This window comes from Leptosomus discolor, chromosome 20, assembly GCF_034619465.1.
Source record: "Leptosomus discolor isolate bLepDis1 chromosome 20, bLepDis1.hap2, whole genome shotgun sequence".
Classification (NCBI taxonomy): domain Eukaryota; kingdom Metazoa; phylum Chordata; class Aves; order Leptosomiformes; family Leptosomidae; genus Leptosomus; species Leptosomus discolor.
In genome coordinates this window covers 4,999,904-5,021,354 of record NC_141410.1, presented here as the reverse complement: position 1 = coordinate 5,021,354, position 21,451 = coordinate 4,999,904, and the positions used below count along the sequence as shown (strand labels likewise).

Below are 21,451 nucleotides of genomic sequence, written 5' to 3'. Positions count from 1 at the left end.
CAATAGTTTATTTGCAAGACTTTCAAATGAGGATCTCAACCAGAAAAATGAAAAATATTTAGTCTATGGCTTATACCAACAGCACAGTACCTTAATCATGATGCTTACTGGTGGAGATTGGAGACTGCTACTTGTATGTTTTTTGTCAGGGGTTTATAAATAGCTGGCGTTCATAAACTCGTGTATGTTGAATATCTGCATTGGCATACCTTTTTGGGGAAAATTTTCATTTGAATTTACTTTCTTTGCAAGTAGAATTAAAAGTACTTATGTCTGAAGATTGGAATGGTATTTCTCTGTATTTGCAGCTGTTAGAGACTTGGTACTTTCTGTTGACTTCTTGTGACTAGTTGCTGTTTAATTAATAAACTCGGATTTTATTTTTGTGTTGGTGATTTCTTGGCTTATTTTCTTGGTTATCTGAATAAACCTTTCGAAGGTATGATGGTTGCGTGGCAGTGAGCAAAGCTTTTTTTCTTAATGGGCAATAGGTATGAGATTAGTGTTCAGAAAAATCATTGTTTCCTTGTTTTTTCTCTGTTCTTATGCTGGCAGTCTTGAGTGACTGAAAATGTCTTTGCACCATAGTGTTTCTTGTTTCTGTCAAATACATATTTTAATCTTTCAGAGTTAACGTGAACTTAATTTTGTTTTTGCGAGCTTCGTTTCACCTAGTACGTTGAAAATTTGTGGATTAGAGTATTTCAGTATTGAATTGAAAAAATGTAGACGTCCTGATGTTAAAAAAAAAAATAATAAAAAAATGTTGTGCTGCAACTGAAAACTAAAAGCCAAAGATCTGTGTAGTACCCCAACCTGAACCCCTGGTCATTAGGAAAGCAGACTGTTGAGACTGTGAAGTTTTCTTCCTGGTTCTGTAATGAACATGTTTTTACCGGAGCAGTGACGTAATGCGTGTCCTATTTTCAGCTTCCAAAATAGGTTTCATACTCTTATGCCTGTTTTTTGTTTCTCTGAATTGGAAGCAACATTCTCTTTCAAAGTGCTTTTTGATTCTAAATTAGGTTGTTTTTTTTTTTTAAAAAAAAAAACCCCACATACAGAAACGGTAAAGATGGCTTATAAAATCAAAAGATAGGATATTTAATAAACCCCAGGGATGTTTACTAGAAGTACCATCTGATTTAGTTTGGAGAAGGTGATCTGTAATTTTGATTTTGTATAAAATTGCTTGCTCTTGTTTGCAAATTCTATTCCCAACGAGTTATATTTTTTGTAAGGGAATATTTAAAGTTCTTAAGCATAGAATTCAGAAATAAGGTCAAAATATTTTTTGCTTCAAGTGTTTCCTTAAGTACAAATGCTTTGTATATTTTTTATCTAAATAAATATAGTTTGTTGCCTAACTATGAGCCTTCCTAAATAGACTTTTCTGAAACTCATGAGATTATACAATGCAGTAGATCTTCTCTCTCTTGTGTTTGTTTCCCAAATGCTTTCATGTCTTGAGAAAGGGCATCCTATGTTTGTACTCATGAGATACAGTAGTAGGTGGTGGTTTGAAATAAATATGACTTGGCAATGTTTTCTGGAAATGAATTTAAAAGTTAAGGTTACTGTGCTGGTAAGCATGCTTCATTTTTGTCATAAAACCTTTATATTTTCTTAGGGATTTGGTGAATCTTCAGAGTTTACTGAGGTAGATGTTATTAACAATATTCAGGTATATGTTGCTGTTGAGTCTGAAGGAAAGATTGAATCAAAATAGTTTTTACCTCTATTTGATGGAGCTGCTGACGTGACTTTTTCAGAGTACTAACACAGTTGTAGACTATTGCTAACTTTAAAACTGATTTAATGTGGTCATCATCTCTTCTTTAAACTCAATCTATCACAATTCCGCTGATGACAAATCAGAGCAGTATAATTTTCTTCGGGGCTTTCCTGGAAAATCTTCCGTTGGACTTGACTGTGTTGTAGCTAAGAAGTCATTAGCGTATGAACTGAAAGCTGGTTTCTGCTTGCAGTGACAAGAGTAAATACGTTGGTGGTGGTCACTGATTGTACGAGGAACTAGTATTTGTGCAGCAGTTGTAGAATTTGTTTCTTATTTTCTTGGTTTTGATGAACTTTGCGTGCTAGAAGTTAAACCACAAATTTAGTGTTACAGACTGTCTTCTGTTCTTATGTTTCATTTAGAGAGTAGGCTAGTGACTGTACCTAAGTCTGTATATAGTCTTAATTTCCCCCCCCCCTCCCCCCAGTGCAATTTAATTTGCTTTCCACATAGTTGGGTTCATTGTTAACCAAATAGGTAACATGGGGGAAGAAAAAAGCTGGGAAATATTTTCAGGCATTTTTTCAGTTAGAGAGCTTGTACATGCCACTTGTCAGAGCTGCAGGTATAAAATTTTAAGTTGAGCTCTGTGTTTTAAATTAAGAGCTTTCGGTTTACTCTAGCTTAATTTCTCATGTAATTTTATGGTTGATTGGTTCCTCTGGTAACTTGTAGCTGACAGAGTAGAGAGTAGTGCAGTCTGTTAGGAATCTGCTGAAACTGTGTTATGTGGCCATTTAAATGTATCAGGATGTTAAGATTTATCATCTTCTCCTAAGTAAGACCATTGGAGCTTTGGATATAACCAGTTCTATAAAAGCTGAATAAAGCATTTATAAAATTTGTAAAAATACCAGGCTTATTTTTTGTTTTGAAAATGATTTGAAAATTAATTCTAAGCAAAATAATTTTGAATTGGTATATGGAATACAAGAAAAGTGTATTTTTACTACTCAAATGAAACAAATTAAAAAGTTCTTGACTGCTTTTCAAATTTGTGACTGATTCATTTAAAGAAAGCTCAGCTTAGAGGAATTTTCAGCTTGACAGGACTTTCCTTTAGCATTGAGCCCTTCAGCTCATTGCTTAATTGATGTTTACTTGTCTCAAATCCTTTGTTTAGTGGCTGAGTAGTGATGGTGTGGAACGTTTGCTTCTGTAAGATGGTGCTTTAAGTCCTTACTGTCGTCACATACCTGGAGTTTGGGTTAAACGCCTTCGTCTTTCATTCAGTGTTGAAAATGACGTGTGTACTTCAGATGACTGTCATTTACCACAGCGTAACATATGGGCACTTCTTACAGCAGGTTTTCTAAATCACCTTCCAGAACCATGACAGAAATGGTTGTGTGAACAGTTAAGCCCTTGTCATTGAGAGACTGATAATCTTCAGTGAGAGGGAGGAGAAAAGGTAGGAAAGTCATCTGGAGACAATAACCACTTACACTCATATGCTACAGCCATAGTAGCTCGTCAGGCTGTGCTCTAAAATCTTGTCAATAAGAGCTTCTTCCTTTTGTTGTCTTTATGTGAGTAACTGGTTTTTGTTTTGTAGCCAAATATAGGAAAACAAGACATTTGCTACTAAAAATAAGTTGTTTTTCACACTAGGAAATGTTTTGATGCCTCTCTTGCTATCCAAAATATTTCATTTGTAAATTGACATTGTGTGGGTATTGTCCCAATGAACAATGCATAAAAGAGCTCTGGATTCTTCTCTGTTGTTCAGGCCTCCTCTCAAGTATGAAGTTTTTACTGACTCCTAACTTTTGCTTTTTCTTTAATCGACATTTCCGTGTGCTAAGGCGACTTTCAGCAGATGACGGGCAGTCTGTGGACCACATTGCAGAAACCATTTGCCTAAAGCATTTGCGTAAAAACGTGTGAAGCAGAAATCATATTGGTCAGGAGGGAAAATGAGTGAAGATAGGCTGAGGGAGGTAAAGGGTATGTGGTAGATGTGTGAGAAACAACTGCATGCTGATGCATGAGAACCTTGGAACCAAGGGACGTTTTTGTCATGGCAAGTTTTAATGATCTGAGGAGTGACTGTAACTAATAATGAAACCTGGGGAGCATTCCCTGCGTGTTCAGTAGTTTCTTGGTGGTGGCTATGTTCTCCGTCAGTGTTAGAGAAAATTTTAGAAAAATCAAACGCTTGGGATGTATCATTCCTAGGAATTGATTTGTATTTGACCAATGTACTGGAATAAGTTAGAGGGTTGTAATAGTACATGCTGAAAGGAATGCCTTTTTTCAGATGTTTAAAAGCTGTTCAGATTTTTGAGATTGTTGAGCTCCTTATCCTGTAACTGGCCTTTCCTGGCAAACTGTAAATCCCACAGAATCAGTTGTAAAAATGGGACTGAAATACAGATGTTTCAGCTGTTAGTCAAAGTGCTGATGTACTATGGAAGTATCAGGACAAAAAGAGTTAATCCTGGAAGAGCTGTATACAGTAAATATACTTTTTGAGGAAGTTTTTCCTTTTCTTATGAATTTCTTAAGCAATGCAACATTTGTATGAAGCTTGGTCGTATTTTCACTGTTGTTACACAGCATTAAGAATTCTTACACTGCAAAGATGTGAAGGATGATAGGAAATTTGTTTGGAGTATATTTTGCATGAATGTATTTTAGATTAAATGTTAGTATTTGTACCAAGTACTTAGTAAAGATCAGTTAATCATTATTATAGTAAGAAAACTAAAGAGAGGGAAGAAATAACAGTACTTGAATGAAGTGATTTAAGTGATTAGGTACCAGTTACCTTGCAAAAAATTTTATTGTTAATTTATTGAAAATTCTGTATGACACCGGAAAGGATAGTGTTGCTCGGAAGAAAGCTTTTTTACGTGTATTTAAAAAAAAAAAGTGAGTTGATGTAGTAGGCTCTTAAATATAGTGTCGCTCTGATTAGTTTTGTCTTAAGTCATGACTTTCCAAATTTGGTGCCTACTTGGGCTAGGAAACCTTTTGAAATCTCAGGCTTCTGTTAAATGAGAATGCCAAATGTGTTAGTATAATAAAATACCTTAATAAAAGGCCCAATTTTAAGGAAGAATTTTCTGTTTCTAATACAGGAGAGTGGAGACTCAAATGCATGCATTTTGTAAATTTGGCGACCACTTAAGATCTTTCACAGTGCTTTGATACTAAAATCTAAAGAGATCTGACTCCTAAAGTTCTTAAAAGTACTCAGTCTTGAACAAGCTGACTTTTTTTTAAAAAACAAATGAAACCTCCTTGGGCACATTTCTGTTGCATCATCAGTTAAAACTGGGAGAAAGATTAATCGTAAATAACCGTCTGGAGATTATTCATATACATTTGAGCTGTAATAAGAGAACTATAGCTTGGAGCAGATTTCTTTTTTTACACGGCAATACGCTGCTTTGTGACAAATGCTTTAGGAAGAGAAACTGCAGGTCTGTGTGTACTTTCAATTCCGTGTAAATGTGTAGGTAGGTACGTGTTACAATTGTCTGTTTTTCTTTTTAGGGCTCATGTAATCAAAGGAGTTTCTTTGTTGTGTGTATCTTTTCAGAACACAACAGGAATTCAAAATGAATCAGGTGAGTATAAATGTAAGACTTTATTGAAACACTTAGATGTTAGAACAGTTAATTATTAATAAGAAAAGTAAATCATCCACTAAAAAAGAAATGTTCCTTAAAATCTCCAGTGTCATTAAATTTCATGCTCCTCCTTTCCATGCTCTGTATGCTTGTGAGATTTATTTTATTTCATGGATGTAAGGTTTTTGTGTGTGAATTTCCTTTAGCAGCATGTACGTTATTACTGTGGGCACCTTTTATAAGAACACCTCTCCAGAAAAACCTGTTTTGTCCTGAGGCTTTTGGTAATAATTCGCATCCTTATAAAAGTGCTTGAAAATTGAAGATTTCCTTTTGTTTTTACCTGTTTTAATCACTTTCAAATGTCCAGTGAACAATCTGTGACAGAAATTGATTGATCAGAAAGTTTCACACTTTTCTGGAGCCCTAAGCGTTTCCCCTAGAACCAAATGAAAAGACTGGGAATTTTTTTGTGACGCAGTGCTCTACAGCTGCAAGAATATCCTGACTGGAGGGTGTTGTTTTGATCAGTGCCAAGTGTACGTGATTTTATTTTGCATTTATCTGTCCAAGTAGGAATTATACATCTGTTTGTCTATCGTGCATGATTGTATTGCTTAAAGAAATATACAGAAAAAAGTATGTTAAATTTTCTCTAAGTACTTCTCTCTTTGGATGATCTTACGAAATCCCTTTGGTGTGGGAATGTGAACGTAGGATATTACGCTGAAGGAATGCCATTTTTAATTTGTTAAAAAAGTTGGCTATGAATAGAAGCTTTCTTAGCCAGAAACAACCATTGTATGCAGTCATGTAAAATGCTTTGTATACTTATTTTAATGATGCTTGTGTCTAATGCATGCTTTTATTGCCCTTTACTGCCTTATTTGATCACCAGCAGCATTGAATACAGTTAGCACTTTGATGAAGTACATTCTTATCAAAGTTAGGGAAGTATATACATAATATAAGTGATTACAGTGCAAAATGGGTTGGTGGGATGTTTCCTGTTGCTTTTTTCCTCTGATCTAAACTAAAAAATCTTCAATATATATATGAGTATTAAAAAATTGAAAATATAATCTCCATCAAAGCCTTGAAATACGTACTGTAAAAATACAGATTTGTATTATATCTATACACAAATATAAAGTATCATGTATAATACAAGTAACATTTGCATTAGCACACTTGGAAGCATTGGTAGTCTAGTTTGGGGTAGCTAGGTTAACTATTGGTTTGCAATTTATTTCTACTGAGACTTGTAATTTTTTCACTTGTAAGGTTTGTTTTAAATGCGCTCAGTGGCATGAAGCGAACAGTCTCTTGCTCTGCCTGCTTGAGTAATAATCTTGCTTTTTTAGTCCTTCTGATAAGCTTTGGATTCTGCTAAAATTCTGAAAGCTTGTAGATCCTAATCTGTAATTGTTACCATGGGCTGTTTCCTTCCCATTTGTGTGTCCGTATCCCCTCTGCCTGTTTCTAGAATTCCGTAACATTTCTGTGCTGCATGAAAACAAAGTCTTCATCTTTTTTATTACAACAGCTAATATTGTTTATGCAGAGCTGTGATGTGTGTCATCTTACAATTAAATAATGAGATGACCCTGCCTCTGGGAATAGTTGCAGTAGCTTAGAGTCCCTCTTGGTGTTTCTGGCTTTCACGTTTAGTTTCCAAAGTGTACAGAGCTCGTATGGCTTTTAATTGTTCGATTACCATTCGTATTAAGTGTGTATTTAGCATCAACCCTGTGGTGTTTTTTCTTGCAGTGCCCTTGTCATTTCATTCACTGTTGACAAGTTGTAGTGCCAGGTCTGTATAAGAAATGTTTTTGCCTGATGCCAAACACCTTTCAAGTGTTACGTTCTTGTATTTCTTTCATTCTGCTTACCTCTGCTTTTGGTGTGACTTCAGTGACCCTGAAACTAACTGGGCTGTTGTTAATTTGGTTTATATGAAAAGACTGCTAGTTTTGTTGTTTATCCGGTTGAAATTTTGAAGTAGCAAAGGAAAACCTTTTCATAAATACTTTGATAAGGCTGCTTTGTAGTAAGGAGAAGGAGGATTGAAAAAAAAAAAAGAAAAAGCAGCTGTTGGGATTAATATTTTTGAGTTTCTTGGAAGATTGCTCTCTCAGGATAGACAGTATGCATTCTCTGTGTGTTTTAGAGAGAGGTCTTCATTTTATATGTAAAATACTTTCTCAGAATATGCTGAATAATTTATTTTAAAAACCCCAAACAAGTAAACGGAGGGTTTTGATAGGCAGCATTTACTGCATCTCAGATGGCATTAGGATAGAGTAGGAGGAAGGTTGTGTGCTCCCTGGAAAACTGCATGGGCAGTTATTTAAAAAATGGTGAAGGCGTACGTTAACAAATCAGAGCTGCACTTGTACTAAAGGTCCCTCCCCCATTCCCTCTGAATTTTTCAATAAGTATTTCAAATATTTCTGATAGATCTTTAATTTGCAACTGTTGCAAAGAGGGGTAGCCAGATAAGGTTCTTGGATAAGCAGAGTCCTTTCTGCTTCTGACTTACCTTTCTTCTGCTAGCTGGCTGTGTGCATCAGCAGTCTGCCTTAGTCACTCCATCTCCTTTTCACAACTACCTCTTGTAGCTTCTTTGCCATGTCCCTCTCTTTTCAATGGTATACTTTAATTTATCTTTTCATTTGTCTTAATCCCGCTTCCACCAGAACATGACGCTAACTGAGTGTTTGTCTTTCATCACATCACTCAGGATGATTTTTTTTCCTTTTCACTCTGTTCTCTGATCATCTGTATACATGCTGTTTCAGGTACAGTTCCTACTCCGCTTAAATACTGCTTGTAACATTATAGTCTGGTTTGTGATTGGTCCATAGGTGCATTTATGTTGAAAGTGGTGTGAAAAATTCTGTAATCGATGTGTTTAAAGTGATTTGACTCTGAATTCAAAGCAAATGGGAAAAGATAGTTTCACTTAACGCACCCCTTCAGCTCTCAAATGTTTGGTTTTTTTTTTTTTGGCATTGTTCTTAAGTCACTTCACCCCTGCTAATTTGAATGTGAGCAATGTAATATTTCTGATGAACTTCAGAGTAAGAAGCTTAAAAGTGAAATAGGCTTCAAGTGCTTTTGTATTCAAAATTGCAGTCTTGGAGTGAGTGAAAAATACTGTATTAGGACTTCAGTTAAATGCAAAAGTTGGCTTAGGACATGCACCAGTACACTATCCTTATCAAGAGGTGAATTTTTTAAATAGAAGAATCAATTTAAATGTGATTAAGTGTTGGTGGAAAAGTGATTGAAATACAATATTTCTTCATTTGGTAGACAGACATTCCTTGGGGACAAATTGTGATCTGGAAAATGTTTTAAGTAGCTGCATTTAAATTGTAAATAAAACAAGATTGCACTGATTTGACTGAACTAAATTGTTTATTTTACTGTATAGTGTTTGCTTACTTATTACCATTCCTTTGAGGTGTGAAATGTATTGTTATGTACTAGACCATATTCGGTTTTCTGGTACTCATGATATCCATTAATATGACAGGCATCGAATGAGTCAAGAGTGCTGTGTTCTCTGCATGTAGCTGCTAATCTTTGATTGATGTAGGTAGATGCAAAATAAAGTTCTGATTGTATATTACTCCATAAAAATAAACTCCTTAAATGATAGAACAATTTTGGGATATTTATGGCTAAAAGGAGGTGTGGCCATTAAGGAATATGCCAGACACGTCAGAGGATATGACAGTGCTGTACGCTTCTGTCTAAATCAGTTGAGTCTCATTTTTAAAGTTGTGGTAGGTTAAAATTTATTTGCAGGCTTGATATTTTTAACTGCTCATCTAGCTATGGTTGTAAAAAAAAAAAAACCCAAAATGAACCAAAAACCAAAACAACCGCCCCCCACCAACCCAGAACCAAAGCAAACCCCAAACAAGCCAAACCCCAAAATGAAACCCAGCCAAAAAACCACCCCACTTTTGTTAGCTTGAACCTTGAAGTGTGTCATTCTCATAGCTGCCTTGTTCACTGCCTGTAGTCCCCTCATCTGTGCCTGTATATAATTTGTTAGATACCGCTGTGAAAAATAGGCTTGTTTTTCTCCTAATGAAATCATGGGGCAATGTACTGGAAAGATACTTGGGTTTCTTTGATCCGCTGAGAGAGTGTGTTTCTTTCTTGTCTGATGAGACATTCTTGCCTATCAGTTCAAGGCTAACAGATGCCTGAAAATCAGACTTCTTTCATCACTATTTTTCCTTTTGGGTGGTTGGAGGAGCAAAATAAAACTTTGCTCTACTTTGAATAGACTTCAGCTATTATAACTAAAGAATAAGGAATTCTTTTTTCCCCCCACTGGTCTCTGCACTCTCTTGGATGGGAAGGGATTTCTGGCATTCTGTTCCTTCCGTGGTTTCCAATTTGGGGGTCTTTGTCCCCTACAAATAGCTCTCTAGGATGTGCCTGTGCAGCTGTTAGGGCTTACCAAGGCAGCAATAGAATAACCTTGCTGTGACTTCAGTTTTATCATTTTTCTCGTTGCTGTTTAAGCTGGCAGAAGACATGTTCTTGTAACTTAACTCAGCAAGTCACATTCATAAATGTAGGGGATAATTGCCATATGCAGCAGCCTCACAAAGAGTGGGTGCAAAGTAGAAAGGGTTTAGAAGCTTTAGCTGTTTTGCTTTAGAGATAAAAAAACCTTACATTTAATAGCCTATAGAGATAGATTTTAAAATGTATTTCCAGTAAACTTTCAGCATAACATATTTCATAAGTGCTCAATGGAAAATGCTCCGAGTATTACTCAGTATATTAAAAGTGCTATCATATCTCTGCTTTATGGTTGTATGTAAAAACAAGAATAATTTCCAGAAGGTCAAGCTTTACTTGGACAGCTGTAGTGTTGCCCAAGTTGTTGTTATTTTGCAGTTTAACACCTCCTAAAGCTTGTTTGGAGCTTAAGTATAGCATCCTTCATATTAGCGTAGTTACTGCTGTCACCCCCGGTGTTTGTTTCCGACCAGAATAATCCAAGTTTGATGTCAAAGGGAAAGTACTTTTTTTAGGGCTGTTGCATGTGGTTCAACGTGTGCCTCATTCTCACCAAGCGCAATTCTTTCGTAATCTGGACAGGTTTTATGGGAAACGCCGCATGCTGGTAACTTTGAAATTCTGGTGATTTTTAGCAGGAGTGGTGATTTTTAGCAGGAGTAGTAATTTGTTGACTATAACTAGGTAATAAAGAGCTAGTTGTTCAGTGACAAGTGTGCGTACCATTTACTGTTGTGTTACACACATAATGGTATGAATAATATTATAAGCAGCCTATTGAACCTTGTAGGCTCTTTAAAGTGGAACTAATCACTTACTAGACATTCATAAATCATTTATTAGCTTTCTGTTGCCTTTCAAACTTTAATATAAAAATACCTTAAAACCTTTTGTATTACTTCTAACCTGCTGGCTAAGGATTCTGAGCTAATGATTTATTTAGGAATTATGATTAATAACATTTAGGATACTGAAATAATAACTTTTATGACTTTATTTAAAACACTTCATTCTCTCTAAAAGCTGCTTTTAGCTTATTCAATTTGTTGCATGTAGATACTTTAACATCAGTCTTTGGAGCGAGATGGCATGTTTGTAGGTTGTAAATAGAGCAGTAGAAAGACAACAATAGACACGGTAGTAGCTCTGTGAAGTACGTTAAAATACAAGCTCCATCATGTCAGCTACTCTACTGTAAGGGTATTAGGCACGTTACTAGTCTCTAGTATGTGCAGAGTAGCTTGTCCACCTGACCCTCGGTGCTGGGTAGTGCAGGATGTATTCGCGTTTGGGGCAGAGTAGATGGTGCGTCCCAAGGGCATGCTCGAATATATACATTGGAGTAGTTGTTGTCTGCAACATCCTCGCTTCAATAGGTAAATAACTTTTCATTTTTGTGAGCTGTATGTGCTTCTCGGAGCTTTGGGTATGGTTTTCTCCTTACGTTTCTGTTTAGCCTTTTTTACAAGTGATACGTTTTCACCTAAGGCAATACCAGAAGGTATTTTAGGTTGTTTTTTGGGGATCGATTAGATTGAGTATGACTGGAAGTCATCATTTGAAAAGGGGAAATAAAGAATTGCTAATGTATGTGAAATTATCCTCAGTGTGGTGGGTAGCTGATGTTCTGGCTTTGCACTGTATTTCCAAAGTCATTACTTGTGTGTTTCGGGGCGAGTTATTCCTGTTACTGAGGCTTTACATCACTCTTTCCTTTATGCATAGAGTCATGCACACTTGTTTCGTTTGGAACTTCTGTGTGCGTGCTTAGGAAATGATTGACAAAATGAAAATGGGAGGCTGCATGAGCGGGTCTGGACCCTCAGATCATATGTGCTCTGCAGCTGGAATTGCCCTTTGTTTTGAAACTTTGAGTTGTCCTTATACTCGAAGCTGAAATACCAGTTAGCTTTCGTTACAAACTCAAATAGTACAAACTAGGGTATACTCAGGAAAATTGCAGTGTATCTCAGTTTTCTGTTAAAAGAATTGAAGGATTCTATAAAAAAATACCTAGAAAATGGGAAATGCTGAGAACTGTGTATAGAGTACAAATATTTTTAGAACTTAACAACTTCTAGCATTTGATTTCCTAGGTCTCTATTAATAGAAATGCCTTTAAATGTTAATTTTTTTTTTCTTGTTATTGGTCACCATTACTTTTTATGGGCAGAAATTTATGCTAAGTTGAACAGAAAATGAAACAGATGGTTGAAAAAACTTAAATGTTTTTTCAGTCATCCTTTTCATTAATGCTGTCAGTCATGAAAAAGATGAGCTATATGGCACACCTCTGAAGCAGATCCAGTCCAGCCTACATGATTTCACTGACCTTTACTGAAGTCTACTTGCTGAGAGTCCTAATGGAGAAACTGCTTTGCTGGCTCAGGCAGGTTTATAGGATCCATATTTGTTCTACACTTTGAAACAGAATTTGAAGCGGAATGTCCAGGTGTTAAGAAAAGATAATGGAACGCAGTTGCTGATGCTTTAATGCAGGATCGGCTTGCATCTATTTTGAGGTCTTTCACTGTTTTATTCTTTGTAGGAAACCAGGATTTTAAAAAACTGTCAATAGGATGGTTATGAAATAAAATGAAAAAAACCTCTTCTTCCTGTCTTCTGGCTGTTTTGCTGCATACTGTTTTAATCAAACCAGTGTATTTTAGCATGGCAGTTCACTTGCCTCTCGTTGCTTTAATGGCCAGTAACATGTCTCAGCAGTATAATTTGGACAAATGATGTATGTGTCCTGAAACACTTCTAACAACTTCTCTCATCTTCTGACTATTTGGTATTCAAAAAAGTATGCAGCTTACAAAGTTTTCTGCTAAAAGCATCATGTGTTGCTTTTAAATATACTAGTCTTTCAGAAGCAGTCATTTTCTAGCAGAAGAGATTGTATTTAAGATCTAGTGTACAGCTGAAACTTGAAATAATGAAAACTTTTTGTAGCTTATTTTCAGAAAATATTAGGTCTGAGTGTTAGCTTAGGTCTGTTGTAGCTGTCTGTAATTTAAAGGGGAAATTAATCTACCTCCTTTACTTTTTTAATTAAGGTAGACTTTCCAGACAGGTTATGTAAGAGCTAGTATGTTTCGTTTTCCTGCTATATACTTTTTTGAAAAATTTGACTTGTCAATTTTAAAACTAGAATTAAATGTAGCTTACAAATATGTGTAATCAGAGTAATTCTAATGCTTCAATAGAATGTTTAAGAAACTGGGGATTTTTATAGTGTTAGCTCATAGATACTAAAACTCTAGGGCTGTTTCTATGAACATGTGATACTTTTTTGAAGAGGTCTCAGCATAATAGACTAGGCAGGTAGATCAACTTTACAATGTATTTTGTCTAAAATTTGGAAGAACTTTAATCAGAAGGGGCACAAAGGAATGTTGTCTTAACGTAATGTAGCATGTAACAGTGCTATTACTGACCTAATTACTTGTTAAGTGTAGTTTCTCATGATCAGTAAAAATAAGTCAACTGAAAACTGTTCCATGGATGAGCTTTAGATTGCCATACTAATGAGCAGTTTCAAACACTAAGCCTGAACTCATGTGAAACTATACTCTGAAAAATACAGATATTTTCCAAGGTGCAGAACCACGATACTTTTCTGTTCATTCATCTCTAGGTGCAGTGTAGTAGTGCTGTAGTGTATAGCTGTAGTACACAGTAAGTCATACTTGGACAGGAAAATTAAAATACCTTTAGGTCTGTTCTCCAAGTAACTCAAGGGAGAATTTTGAGTTGGTTTTTAAAGAGAGGCCAAGGAAAATGAATGAAGTGGCAAATGGCCTGAGAGATACATGAAAACCCTTTCAGTTAGGTTTAGTTACTGTATACTGCTTATAATCAAAACACATCCATTAACTAAAGCAAAAGAATGTTTACAGCAACTGTAGTTATCAGTGGTTTATGTCTATCTCTAATGTGGTCTTAGAACTCTGCATGAAAGCATGAAGAAGTGTAGTGAAAATAATAGTGAAAACTTGAATGTTCTGATAGAAAGATACTTCTACATTAGCATCTTGATGGAGAGGGGACCTTAGTTGAAATGGCAATTTGGAAATTTTACTTTAATTTCAAGTCAGGAGTTTTTGTAGCTTGTATGGGTTGATCATCTGGTTTGCTATTTTTTTATCTGCTAATGATCGTGGCCCTTCTGGCTTTTTGACTTGTAGAACACAACTGAATCTACAGTGGCTGTGGAGACCTTAGATGATGTACCTGAGCATGTGCTTAGGGGGCTTCCTGAGGATGTGAGGCTCTTCCCATCTGCTGTTGACAAGACACGACTTGGTGAGTGCTACAACTGTGAAAAGAGAATGAAGATTTTTACGCTTGCTCACATAAATTACAGTTGCTGTGAGAGTTCGGTGCCCTCCTGTGCTGGGTAGAGATGATGTCTGGTGCATTTACCTGCAATAATTTCTCTTGGAAAGAGTGGACAGCTTCTGATTTTCTCCAGCATCCCAAGATGATGTTCCTAGAACATCAGAATTGGGGTTAAGGGTGGACCAAAAGGCAAATGGATTAGGTTATGAAAATACTGCAATGTTACTTCACTGGTTTGTTTTCGCTTATAGCACTTTATCAGTTTTGCGTTTTGCAACGATCTTACTGTTCCCTCTTTAGAATCCTGCATCAATCAAATCCATGTAAAAAGTTTAATTTGTAGGAACAGATTCAGTGCAGACTTGAAAGCTGCTACGTGGAGCCAGTGTTTGTTTCTGTAATATGTGCAAAATGCTTCGTTTCTTTTTTAACAGAGTTTAATGTGGGAAAACTTTGATGGAAGTCAGAATTACAGACTAGATACTCAGTGTTGAAAGCTGGTAGTTTGAGGAATAAGCCTGACAAAAGATGCATTAGTGTTATAAGCTCTTTGGAGCGTGGTTAATCTTTTCTAGTATGAACTTGATCTAGCATGGTCTGAATGAGAATGTTATGTTACATTACCAATTGTCTATCAATCTGTTCTTGGTTTTCCTGCTATAAAATATGAAATGCAGCTGTCCGTTTTCAGTTCTGTTGAATCTTGTCAATAAATTTATGGGCAGATGCACATATTTAGAGCAGTCCTAAATATTTTTTTCTTCAAAATACACTATTAATTAGCGTCCCAACTTTTGTGAGGGCTTCATTTGCCTAGCATTGTTTCAGGGAAAACAAACAGGATTTTTGTTTTAATAACATATTTACTCAGCAAAACAGCTGAAATTGGGGACTTTACAATATAAAACCTGTAATGCCTTTATGGTATTTTGAATATCATCTGAAGGACAAGAAAAATCAAGGTAGTTTTTTGTCTTCAGAGGTATGTTAGCCCATGAGCAAAGAATGAAACCAGGTAAATGCTTAAACCTTTCATGATTGGAGTGAGTTTTAGGGAGAGGGTTGCTTGAATTCATTTTGGTAAACTTCAGTTTCCTTACTGTGATCATAATATTGTAGAATGTTCCCCAGTCTGAGACAGACACATGTAATGATATTAAGAATTATGTATTGTGAGTAGAAGATTTGCTTGAGATAAGTTAGTTTTAACTACTGATATGTGTCTCTCCAGGTGTCTGGGCAACAAAATCAATTTTAAAAGGCAAGAAGTTTGGACCATTTGTTGGTGACAAGAAAAAAAGATCTCAAGTTAAGAGCAATGTATACATGTGGGAGGTAAGAAACAGCCTGTAAATGCAAAAAGATACCTGTCACTAGGTCAATATTTTGTGTTTAGCCTGTAATTTTTCCAGGGATTTTAGAAGCAGACAGGATGGAAAATAATTGCTGTCTATCAATGTCTGCCACTACAAACAGTTATTTATAGACACTTGGATTGAGCAACCGTTCTGAATTACAAAGCTTTAAAGTATTGGCATTGTTTGACATTGCTGTGTTAATTTTCTTGTATGCTGTCTGTGGATCACACCTCCCCTCAAGAGTCTATTGCTGATGAAGCTTTGCTTTGTTGGCTTGAACCCTGAGTGATATCCCTTCTGCAACTGAGTACTGTCAGCTGCTTATGAAATTAGGGAAATTAGGAGGATATGGAATCTCTTAAGGAAGCCACAGTGCTCCTTGTTTAGTTAGCTCTTTGAAAACCAGCTTTGTTATGGGAATTGGTTTTGCTTTTGGAGTTTTATAAAAGTTCTTAACTGTTGCAGTATTTCTTGTGCTGCTTGTGTTTGGGCTTGCCTTGGAGCAAATACTGTCTGGACAGCTGAATAGCTCTTTAAGCTCCACTGATAGTCATAAGACCTTGGGTGTTATGTAGATTTCAAAATGTAGGTGGCTTAATCTGGAGTTGAATCCTATCTACAGTGTCTAAGGCAGTTCATAACTACTTCCAAAGACGACTTCAGTCTTTCGAAAGACACATACAGCAAATGGCTTTAGCAAAGTGAGTGGTCAAGGAGGCGGGGGGAGATGGAGGAACTGTGGCATAGCATGTTCTGGAACAGAGCTTGCTAGTTTACAGATTTTTAGGCTAAAAGTATTGATAGTTTGGGCCTCTAGCCTGCAAAAATTGAACTATATAAAGCATTGGATACATATACAAAGCTTAATGTTAAGCCCTATCAGAGGAATTGATCTAGAACAATTTCCTATAAATGCAAATTCACATTCAGGAAAGTAATGAAGTGTTCAGGTGTAGTGTTTGTTGCGTTGAGCTACTATTATCACAAACTCCACTGCATAAGATATCTCCAATTTTGATCTGGTACAAGAACACTTAGTGAGATTGAATCAGTCAAGTAAATTATTGACCTTGCAATTGTTTTTCTCAGTGCTGGATTTTGAATGTTCTCAGTGGATATGTCTCTATTTTTTTAAGTTTGTGTTGAGAAATGATCATAGAATCACAGAACGGTTTGGGTTGGAAGGGACCTTAAATATAATCTTGTTCCAACCCCCCTGCCATGGGCAGGGACACCTTCCACTAGACCAGGCTGCTCAAAGCCCCGTCCAGCCTGGCCTTGAACACTTCTTAGGGCAACCTGTTCCAGTGTCTCACCACCCCCACCGTAAAGAACTTCTTCCCAATATCTAATCTAAATCTCTCCTCTTTCAGTTTTAAACCATTACCCCTCATCTTATCACTACACTCCCCAGTACAGCATCCCTCCCCACCTTTCCCACAGGCCCCCTTTCAGCACTGGAAGGCCGCTATAAGGTCTCCCTGGAGCCTTCTCTTCTCCAGGCTGAACAACCCCAGCTCTCTCAGCCTGTCCTCACAGGGGAGCTACTCCAGCCCCTGAGCATCTTTGTGACCCTCCTCTGGACCCGCTCAAGCAGGTCCATGTCTTTCTTGTGCTGGGGGCCCCAGATAGTTGCAAACAAGCTGTGACGAAGTTTTGTAGTTTGCCATGCAGGCCATAATGGGATTCCCTGCTAGATTTCCAAGTAATTCTGTGTTGCTTTAATACTGATTTTGGAAATAGAAAAAAGCAGCTAAAATGAGACCACAACAGTTGGCCCCATATGCTGGTATCTGACACTACTCCAGAATCTTAATGTTAGAAAATATGGTTTGTAAAAGGATGGTGTTGTGTGGGAGTAGTTAGGTATATGGAGATACACCTAGGAGAACAGCCTTTTCCACAAGAATCCCGTTTGTTTCTTTAGTGAAGTTAATCTGGAGAAAAAGTAAGGCTTCTAAAAGCTGGTATCTCCTGTCAAGTTTAGTGATTTTTGAACTGTCATGCGAGAGGATCAGTCTGAAAAAGAGGAGTTTTGTGTGTCAGTGTATGCTTGCCGTGTCTGAGGAGAGAGGTGGAGATGTGAACATATTTTCATTTTCTGTCAGAGAAAAGCCGCAGATAGGAAAATGATGGCAAGTGACTGAAAGCTGAGGGAAATGCCATCTGCTGATTCGGAGTGACTGGCACAACTGTGCTGAATGATCTTTATTGTAATAAAAATGTTTAAGTAATATGAAACCATAATAAAGTAGTATATTAAAAAAGCAATAAAGTGTTATGTTTTGCGTATACTCCATATCTGTTAATCTGGTCTTCCACAGCATTGTTTGGCTCTTCCATTTTCACCAACGGGATTGCTTTTACAGTCTTGTTTATGCTTTCTTATTGCAAGGGCTGGGTGTGCTGATGAGTATTCTTTCAAAAGTCAGCTGATGAAATCCATGCTGGAATAGTTTAAGTGAGGGAGATGTTTTCTGTTTGTTTGGAAAGGAACTAAGGTTATTTTGGTGTATTTATTGAAACTTTACCTTTATCAGTAAACTTCTCTTTTATTACACTAATAGTATATCACCACAAAAGAAGTCAAATTTGTTAAATGGTTCTTGTTTTAAGTTGTACAAGTGTATTTGAAATTGAAAATGTGAAACATTGAAAAGACTTAGAACTACTTGTAAAGTAAGTATCAGAAACAATAAAAAAACTTCAACATTGTTTAACAGAATGGGAAAGTTATAGTGAAACTGTAATTTTAGTTTATACCTTATCTGCAGTGGTGCTAAGTGTATGTTGCAGGAGGTAATGAGCTAGGGAGGCTGGTTTTGAAAGGAGCTTTTCCAGGCAGAGGCTGATATTTATAGACTTGACCAAAAGGAAAAAAGCAGTTAATAAGATGGAATCAAATTGGACATATCTTTCCTTTTTTGTTTTTCTAACAATATTGAGCTGCTCAATATTTCTGAGACATTGTGTACCTCTTAGTATGCCTGTGTTCTGAGACAGAGCAACGGAGAATGGTATTGCCAGTTGCCGAACAGTGGTGTGTTCTTCGGCTTGGAAAAAATCGTATAGCATCCACTTCCACTGGTAGCTGCTCTTAGTCATCTGACTTGGACTATAATCAGAAGAGTGGGAGATGCATAACATGTTGTGAAAGAGAAGCAGAGTTGGCTGTCATCAGAAAATACTGAAGATGTCAGTAACCTTGCTTTATTGCAAGCTGTCTTCAAATATAAAACAGGAGTAGGTGTTAAATTTTTTTTTCCCCAAGAATGGAAACCAAAGAATTTACACAGTGTCTTGGAACATGCAGAGATTTATTGACATGGTCAGTTTTTTTAAGGTGATCACAAGATTTCTGAAAGGTTAAGATTGTCTTTAATACCCTGAAAAAAGGTTTACTGTAAGTTGTGCCTTCCCTTTCCAAATAAAGTAAATTGTTTTAACTTCTATATAGTTGCTTTCACAATTCATCTGATAGTAAGAATAAAGCTCTATTGCCTTTGCATCTTAAAATCAATCACTTTACTAAATGCAAAATCTAGAGGACCATTTCAGGCTTCCCAAACTGAAAAGAAAGCATAAAATGTTTTAAGTATTTTTGCTTTGAGCTTTGAAATCTTCAGAGAAGGGCTTGCAGGCCAAAAGTTGTGGGTGTGTTTTTTCCAATTGCACCAGTTCCACTAACAAGATTGCAGCAACACTCCCCTCACCAGTACGACCCCTGCCTCTGCTCGTATTCTTTGTGTTATCTCTGTCCTTAGATGATAGCTGCTGCTTTGTGTAGCATTCAGTGCCTGTACACTTCAGTGTTGACAGTTGCCCATTCGCTTAATGCCGTTTTTGCCTTACAGGTGTATTACCCAAACTTGGGGTGGATGTGTGTTGATGCAACTGATCCAGAGAAAGGGAACTGGCTGCGGTATATAAACTGGGCACGTTCAGGAAAGGAGCAAAATCTCTTTCCTCTGGAGATCAACAGGACCATATACTACAAAAGTTTAAAGGTATCAATGTCTGAAGATTCAGTTACTCCTCTGTTACTTTCTATTATTAATACTTTTTATTCCCCTTTATTCAAATCCTATTTTTTTACTATTTGTATTAAACAGATTTTGAAACATTTTATGAAATATAATTAAAATTTTGCATATGCTGCATTTCGTTGGTGTAAATTCTTCTGTGCTAATACAGTTGACATCAAGATTTACTGTTAAAATATGGGATACGTATGAACAGTGAGTCTGTCCTGTTGGTTAATGATTTGCTGTAGCACCAAATTTGATACAAATCGGAATGAAAAACCACGGCAGATTACATAAAATAAATGTTTTTCTATTTCTGTAGATCCTGAGACACTTTCTACTGAGGATTTTTGCAGGAATCAATTATTTTTATGGTCTTTGCGTTGTATGACAGAGTGGTTGTCAAGACACTTTTATATGTAGCTTCATGAAACAAATTTTCCTGGTTTTATACCATTCCAGTTTTAGTCAGAGAGTGGGGGGGCAGGAAAAAGGGTGTAATTCCTGGGGCATTGTATCTCCCAAACAAAGAAAAAAATGATTTAACTATAAGTAATGGTAGAGTATTGTTAGTGTTAGAATATTGTGGGTATAAAGTATTATTTGAATTTCTGATAAAGAATCTACTAGCAGTGAGTATATATAGCTCAACTTTGGTTTTATTTAAAATGATTTTGTGGGGTTTGGGTATATGCAGCCTTGCTGTTACGCTGTTTCTTAAGTTTCCTTGTAAAGCCAACAGCACCTATAAGTAACTCATCTTCACTTAATGAAAGAATGAGTTTATACCATGCAGTTCTGAAGTTTATAGGGCAGTATAGCAATATGTAAAGCTGTTATATTTTAGGTCACTCAAACTAGATGGAAAAAAAAACCCAATACACTTCTAGACGTTTTCTGGACTTTCTGACAGCTTTGAGATAGTATTCAAGTAGAGGTTTGCTATGGCCAGCCAGGCTATTGCCTGCACTTCAGTGTTTATTCACTGAGGGCAGGCTCCCAATGTGAATCTGTAGCCAGCTTAGTTTTCTCCAGACACTTTATCTTGGATTGCCTCTGCCTTTGCCCATAGTCACACTAGTTCATTAACATAAGTGAGCTTTTGGAGTCACTCTGGCATTTTAAATTTCATAGAAATTTCTCTCTCATTGAATCTTCTCTGCAAAGGTTTTAGTCCTGATAAAGACAAGCATTCATATATGTCAAATTTGTTTTCTGATGGATAATATTGCACTTTGGGAAATAATTGTACCTCTAAAAGAGGCTGGGCACTGCTGACAGAATAACAAATACCTTGCCACAGCATCTGAAATACGCTTTGTTCCTTTGAATGTCTTCTCTTGCGACCTGATGAATTTTATCCTTGTAGGTCTTGCCAAAAAGATCATGCTGGGAAGCAGCTCTTTCTGGAAACTGTTAGAGTAGCCTATAAGGGTCAGTTCTGCTGGTTTAAAAATCTGTCTGGGATTTGTTGCAGTGCGAGATTTTGAGTTTGGGCTGTGAAGGGGTTCTTCAAAAAGCTGTCTTCAGCAGGCTCTATTTGCCCCTGCAGCAACCGCTTAGATATGTGGGTGCTGTGGGATTGTTTATGAGCTTCAGTTCAGTGTTGTGATACCAATCCCAGTCAAGCTTCTGGAAATTCATGTCTGCACCGTATGCTAGTTGGAGGGAGTGTTCCATCAGAAACGGCGTCACCTCCAGGCTGCCTCTGCGCAGAGGCTTGCAGCTCTGCCTCTCAGAGGCTGGTCTAGAGGCAGCAGCAGCTCCGAGTTGTTTTGGGCTTGGGTGTTGCACACA

At 36.8% G+C, this 21,451-nt stretch overlaps 1 protein-coding gene across 2 annotated transcripts in view; it reads left to right on the top strand.

Moving 5' to 3' along the window:
- Positions 1-5,364: 5,364 nt before the first annotated feature.
- PRDM2 (PR/SET domain 2) overlaps positions 5,365-21,451 on the top strand; it is a 61,302-nt gene continuing 45,215 nt past the window's right edge. The window contains exons 1-4 of one of the 2 annotated variants that reach the window (XM_086476130.1): positions 5,365-5,373; positions 14,118-14,235; positions 15,503-15,606; positions 19,484-19,636. In XM_086476130.1, coding sequence (XP_086332256.1) covers positions 5,365-5,373; positions 14,118-14,235; positions 15,503-15,606; positions 19,484-19,636 — 384 coding nt within the window. Of the gene's footprint in view, positions 5,374-9,248; positions 9,274-14,117; positions 14,236-15,502; positions 15,607-19,483; positions 19,637-21,451 lie in introns of those variants that run through there. The other variant, XM_086476131.1, reaches the window with a different exon arrangement.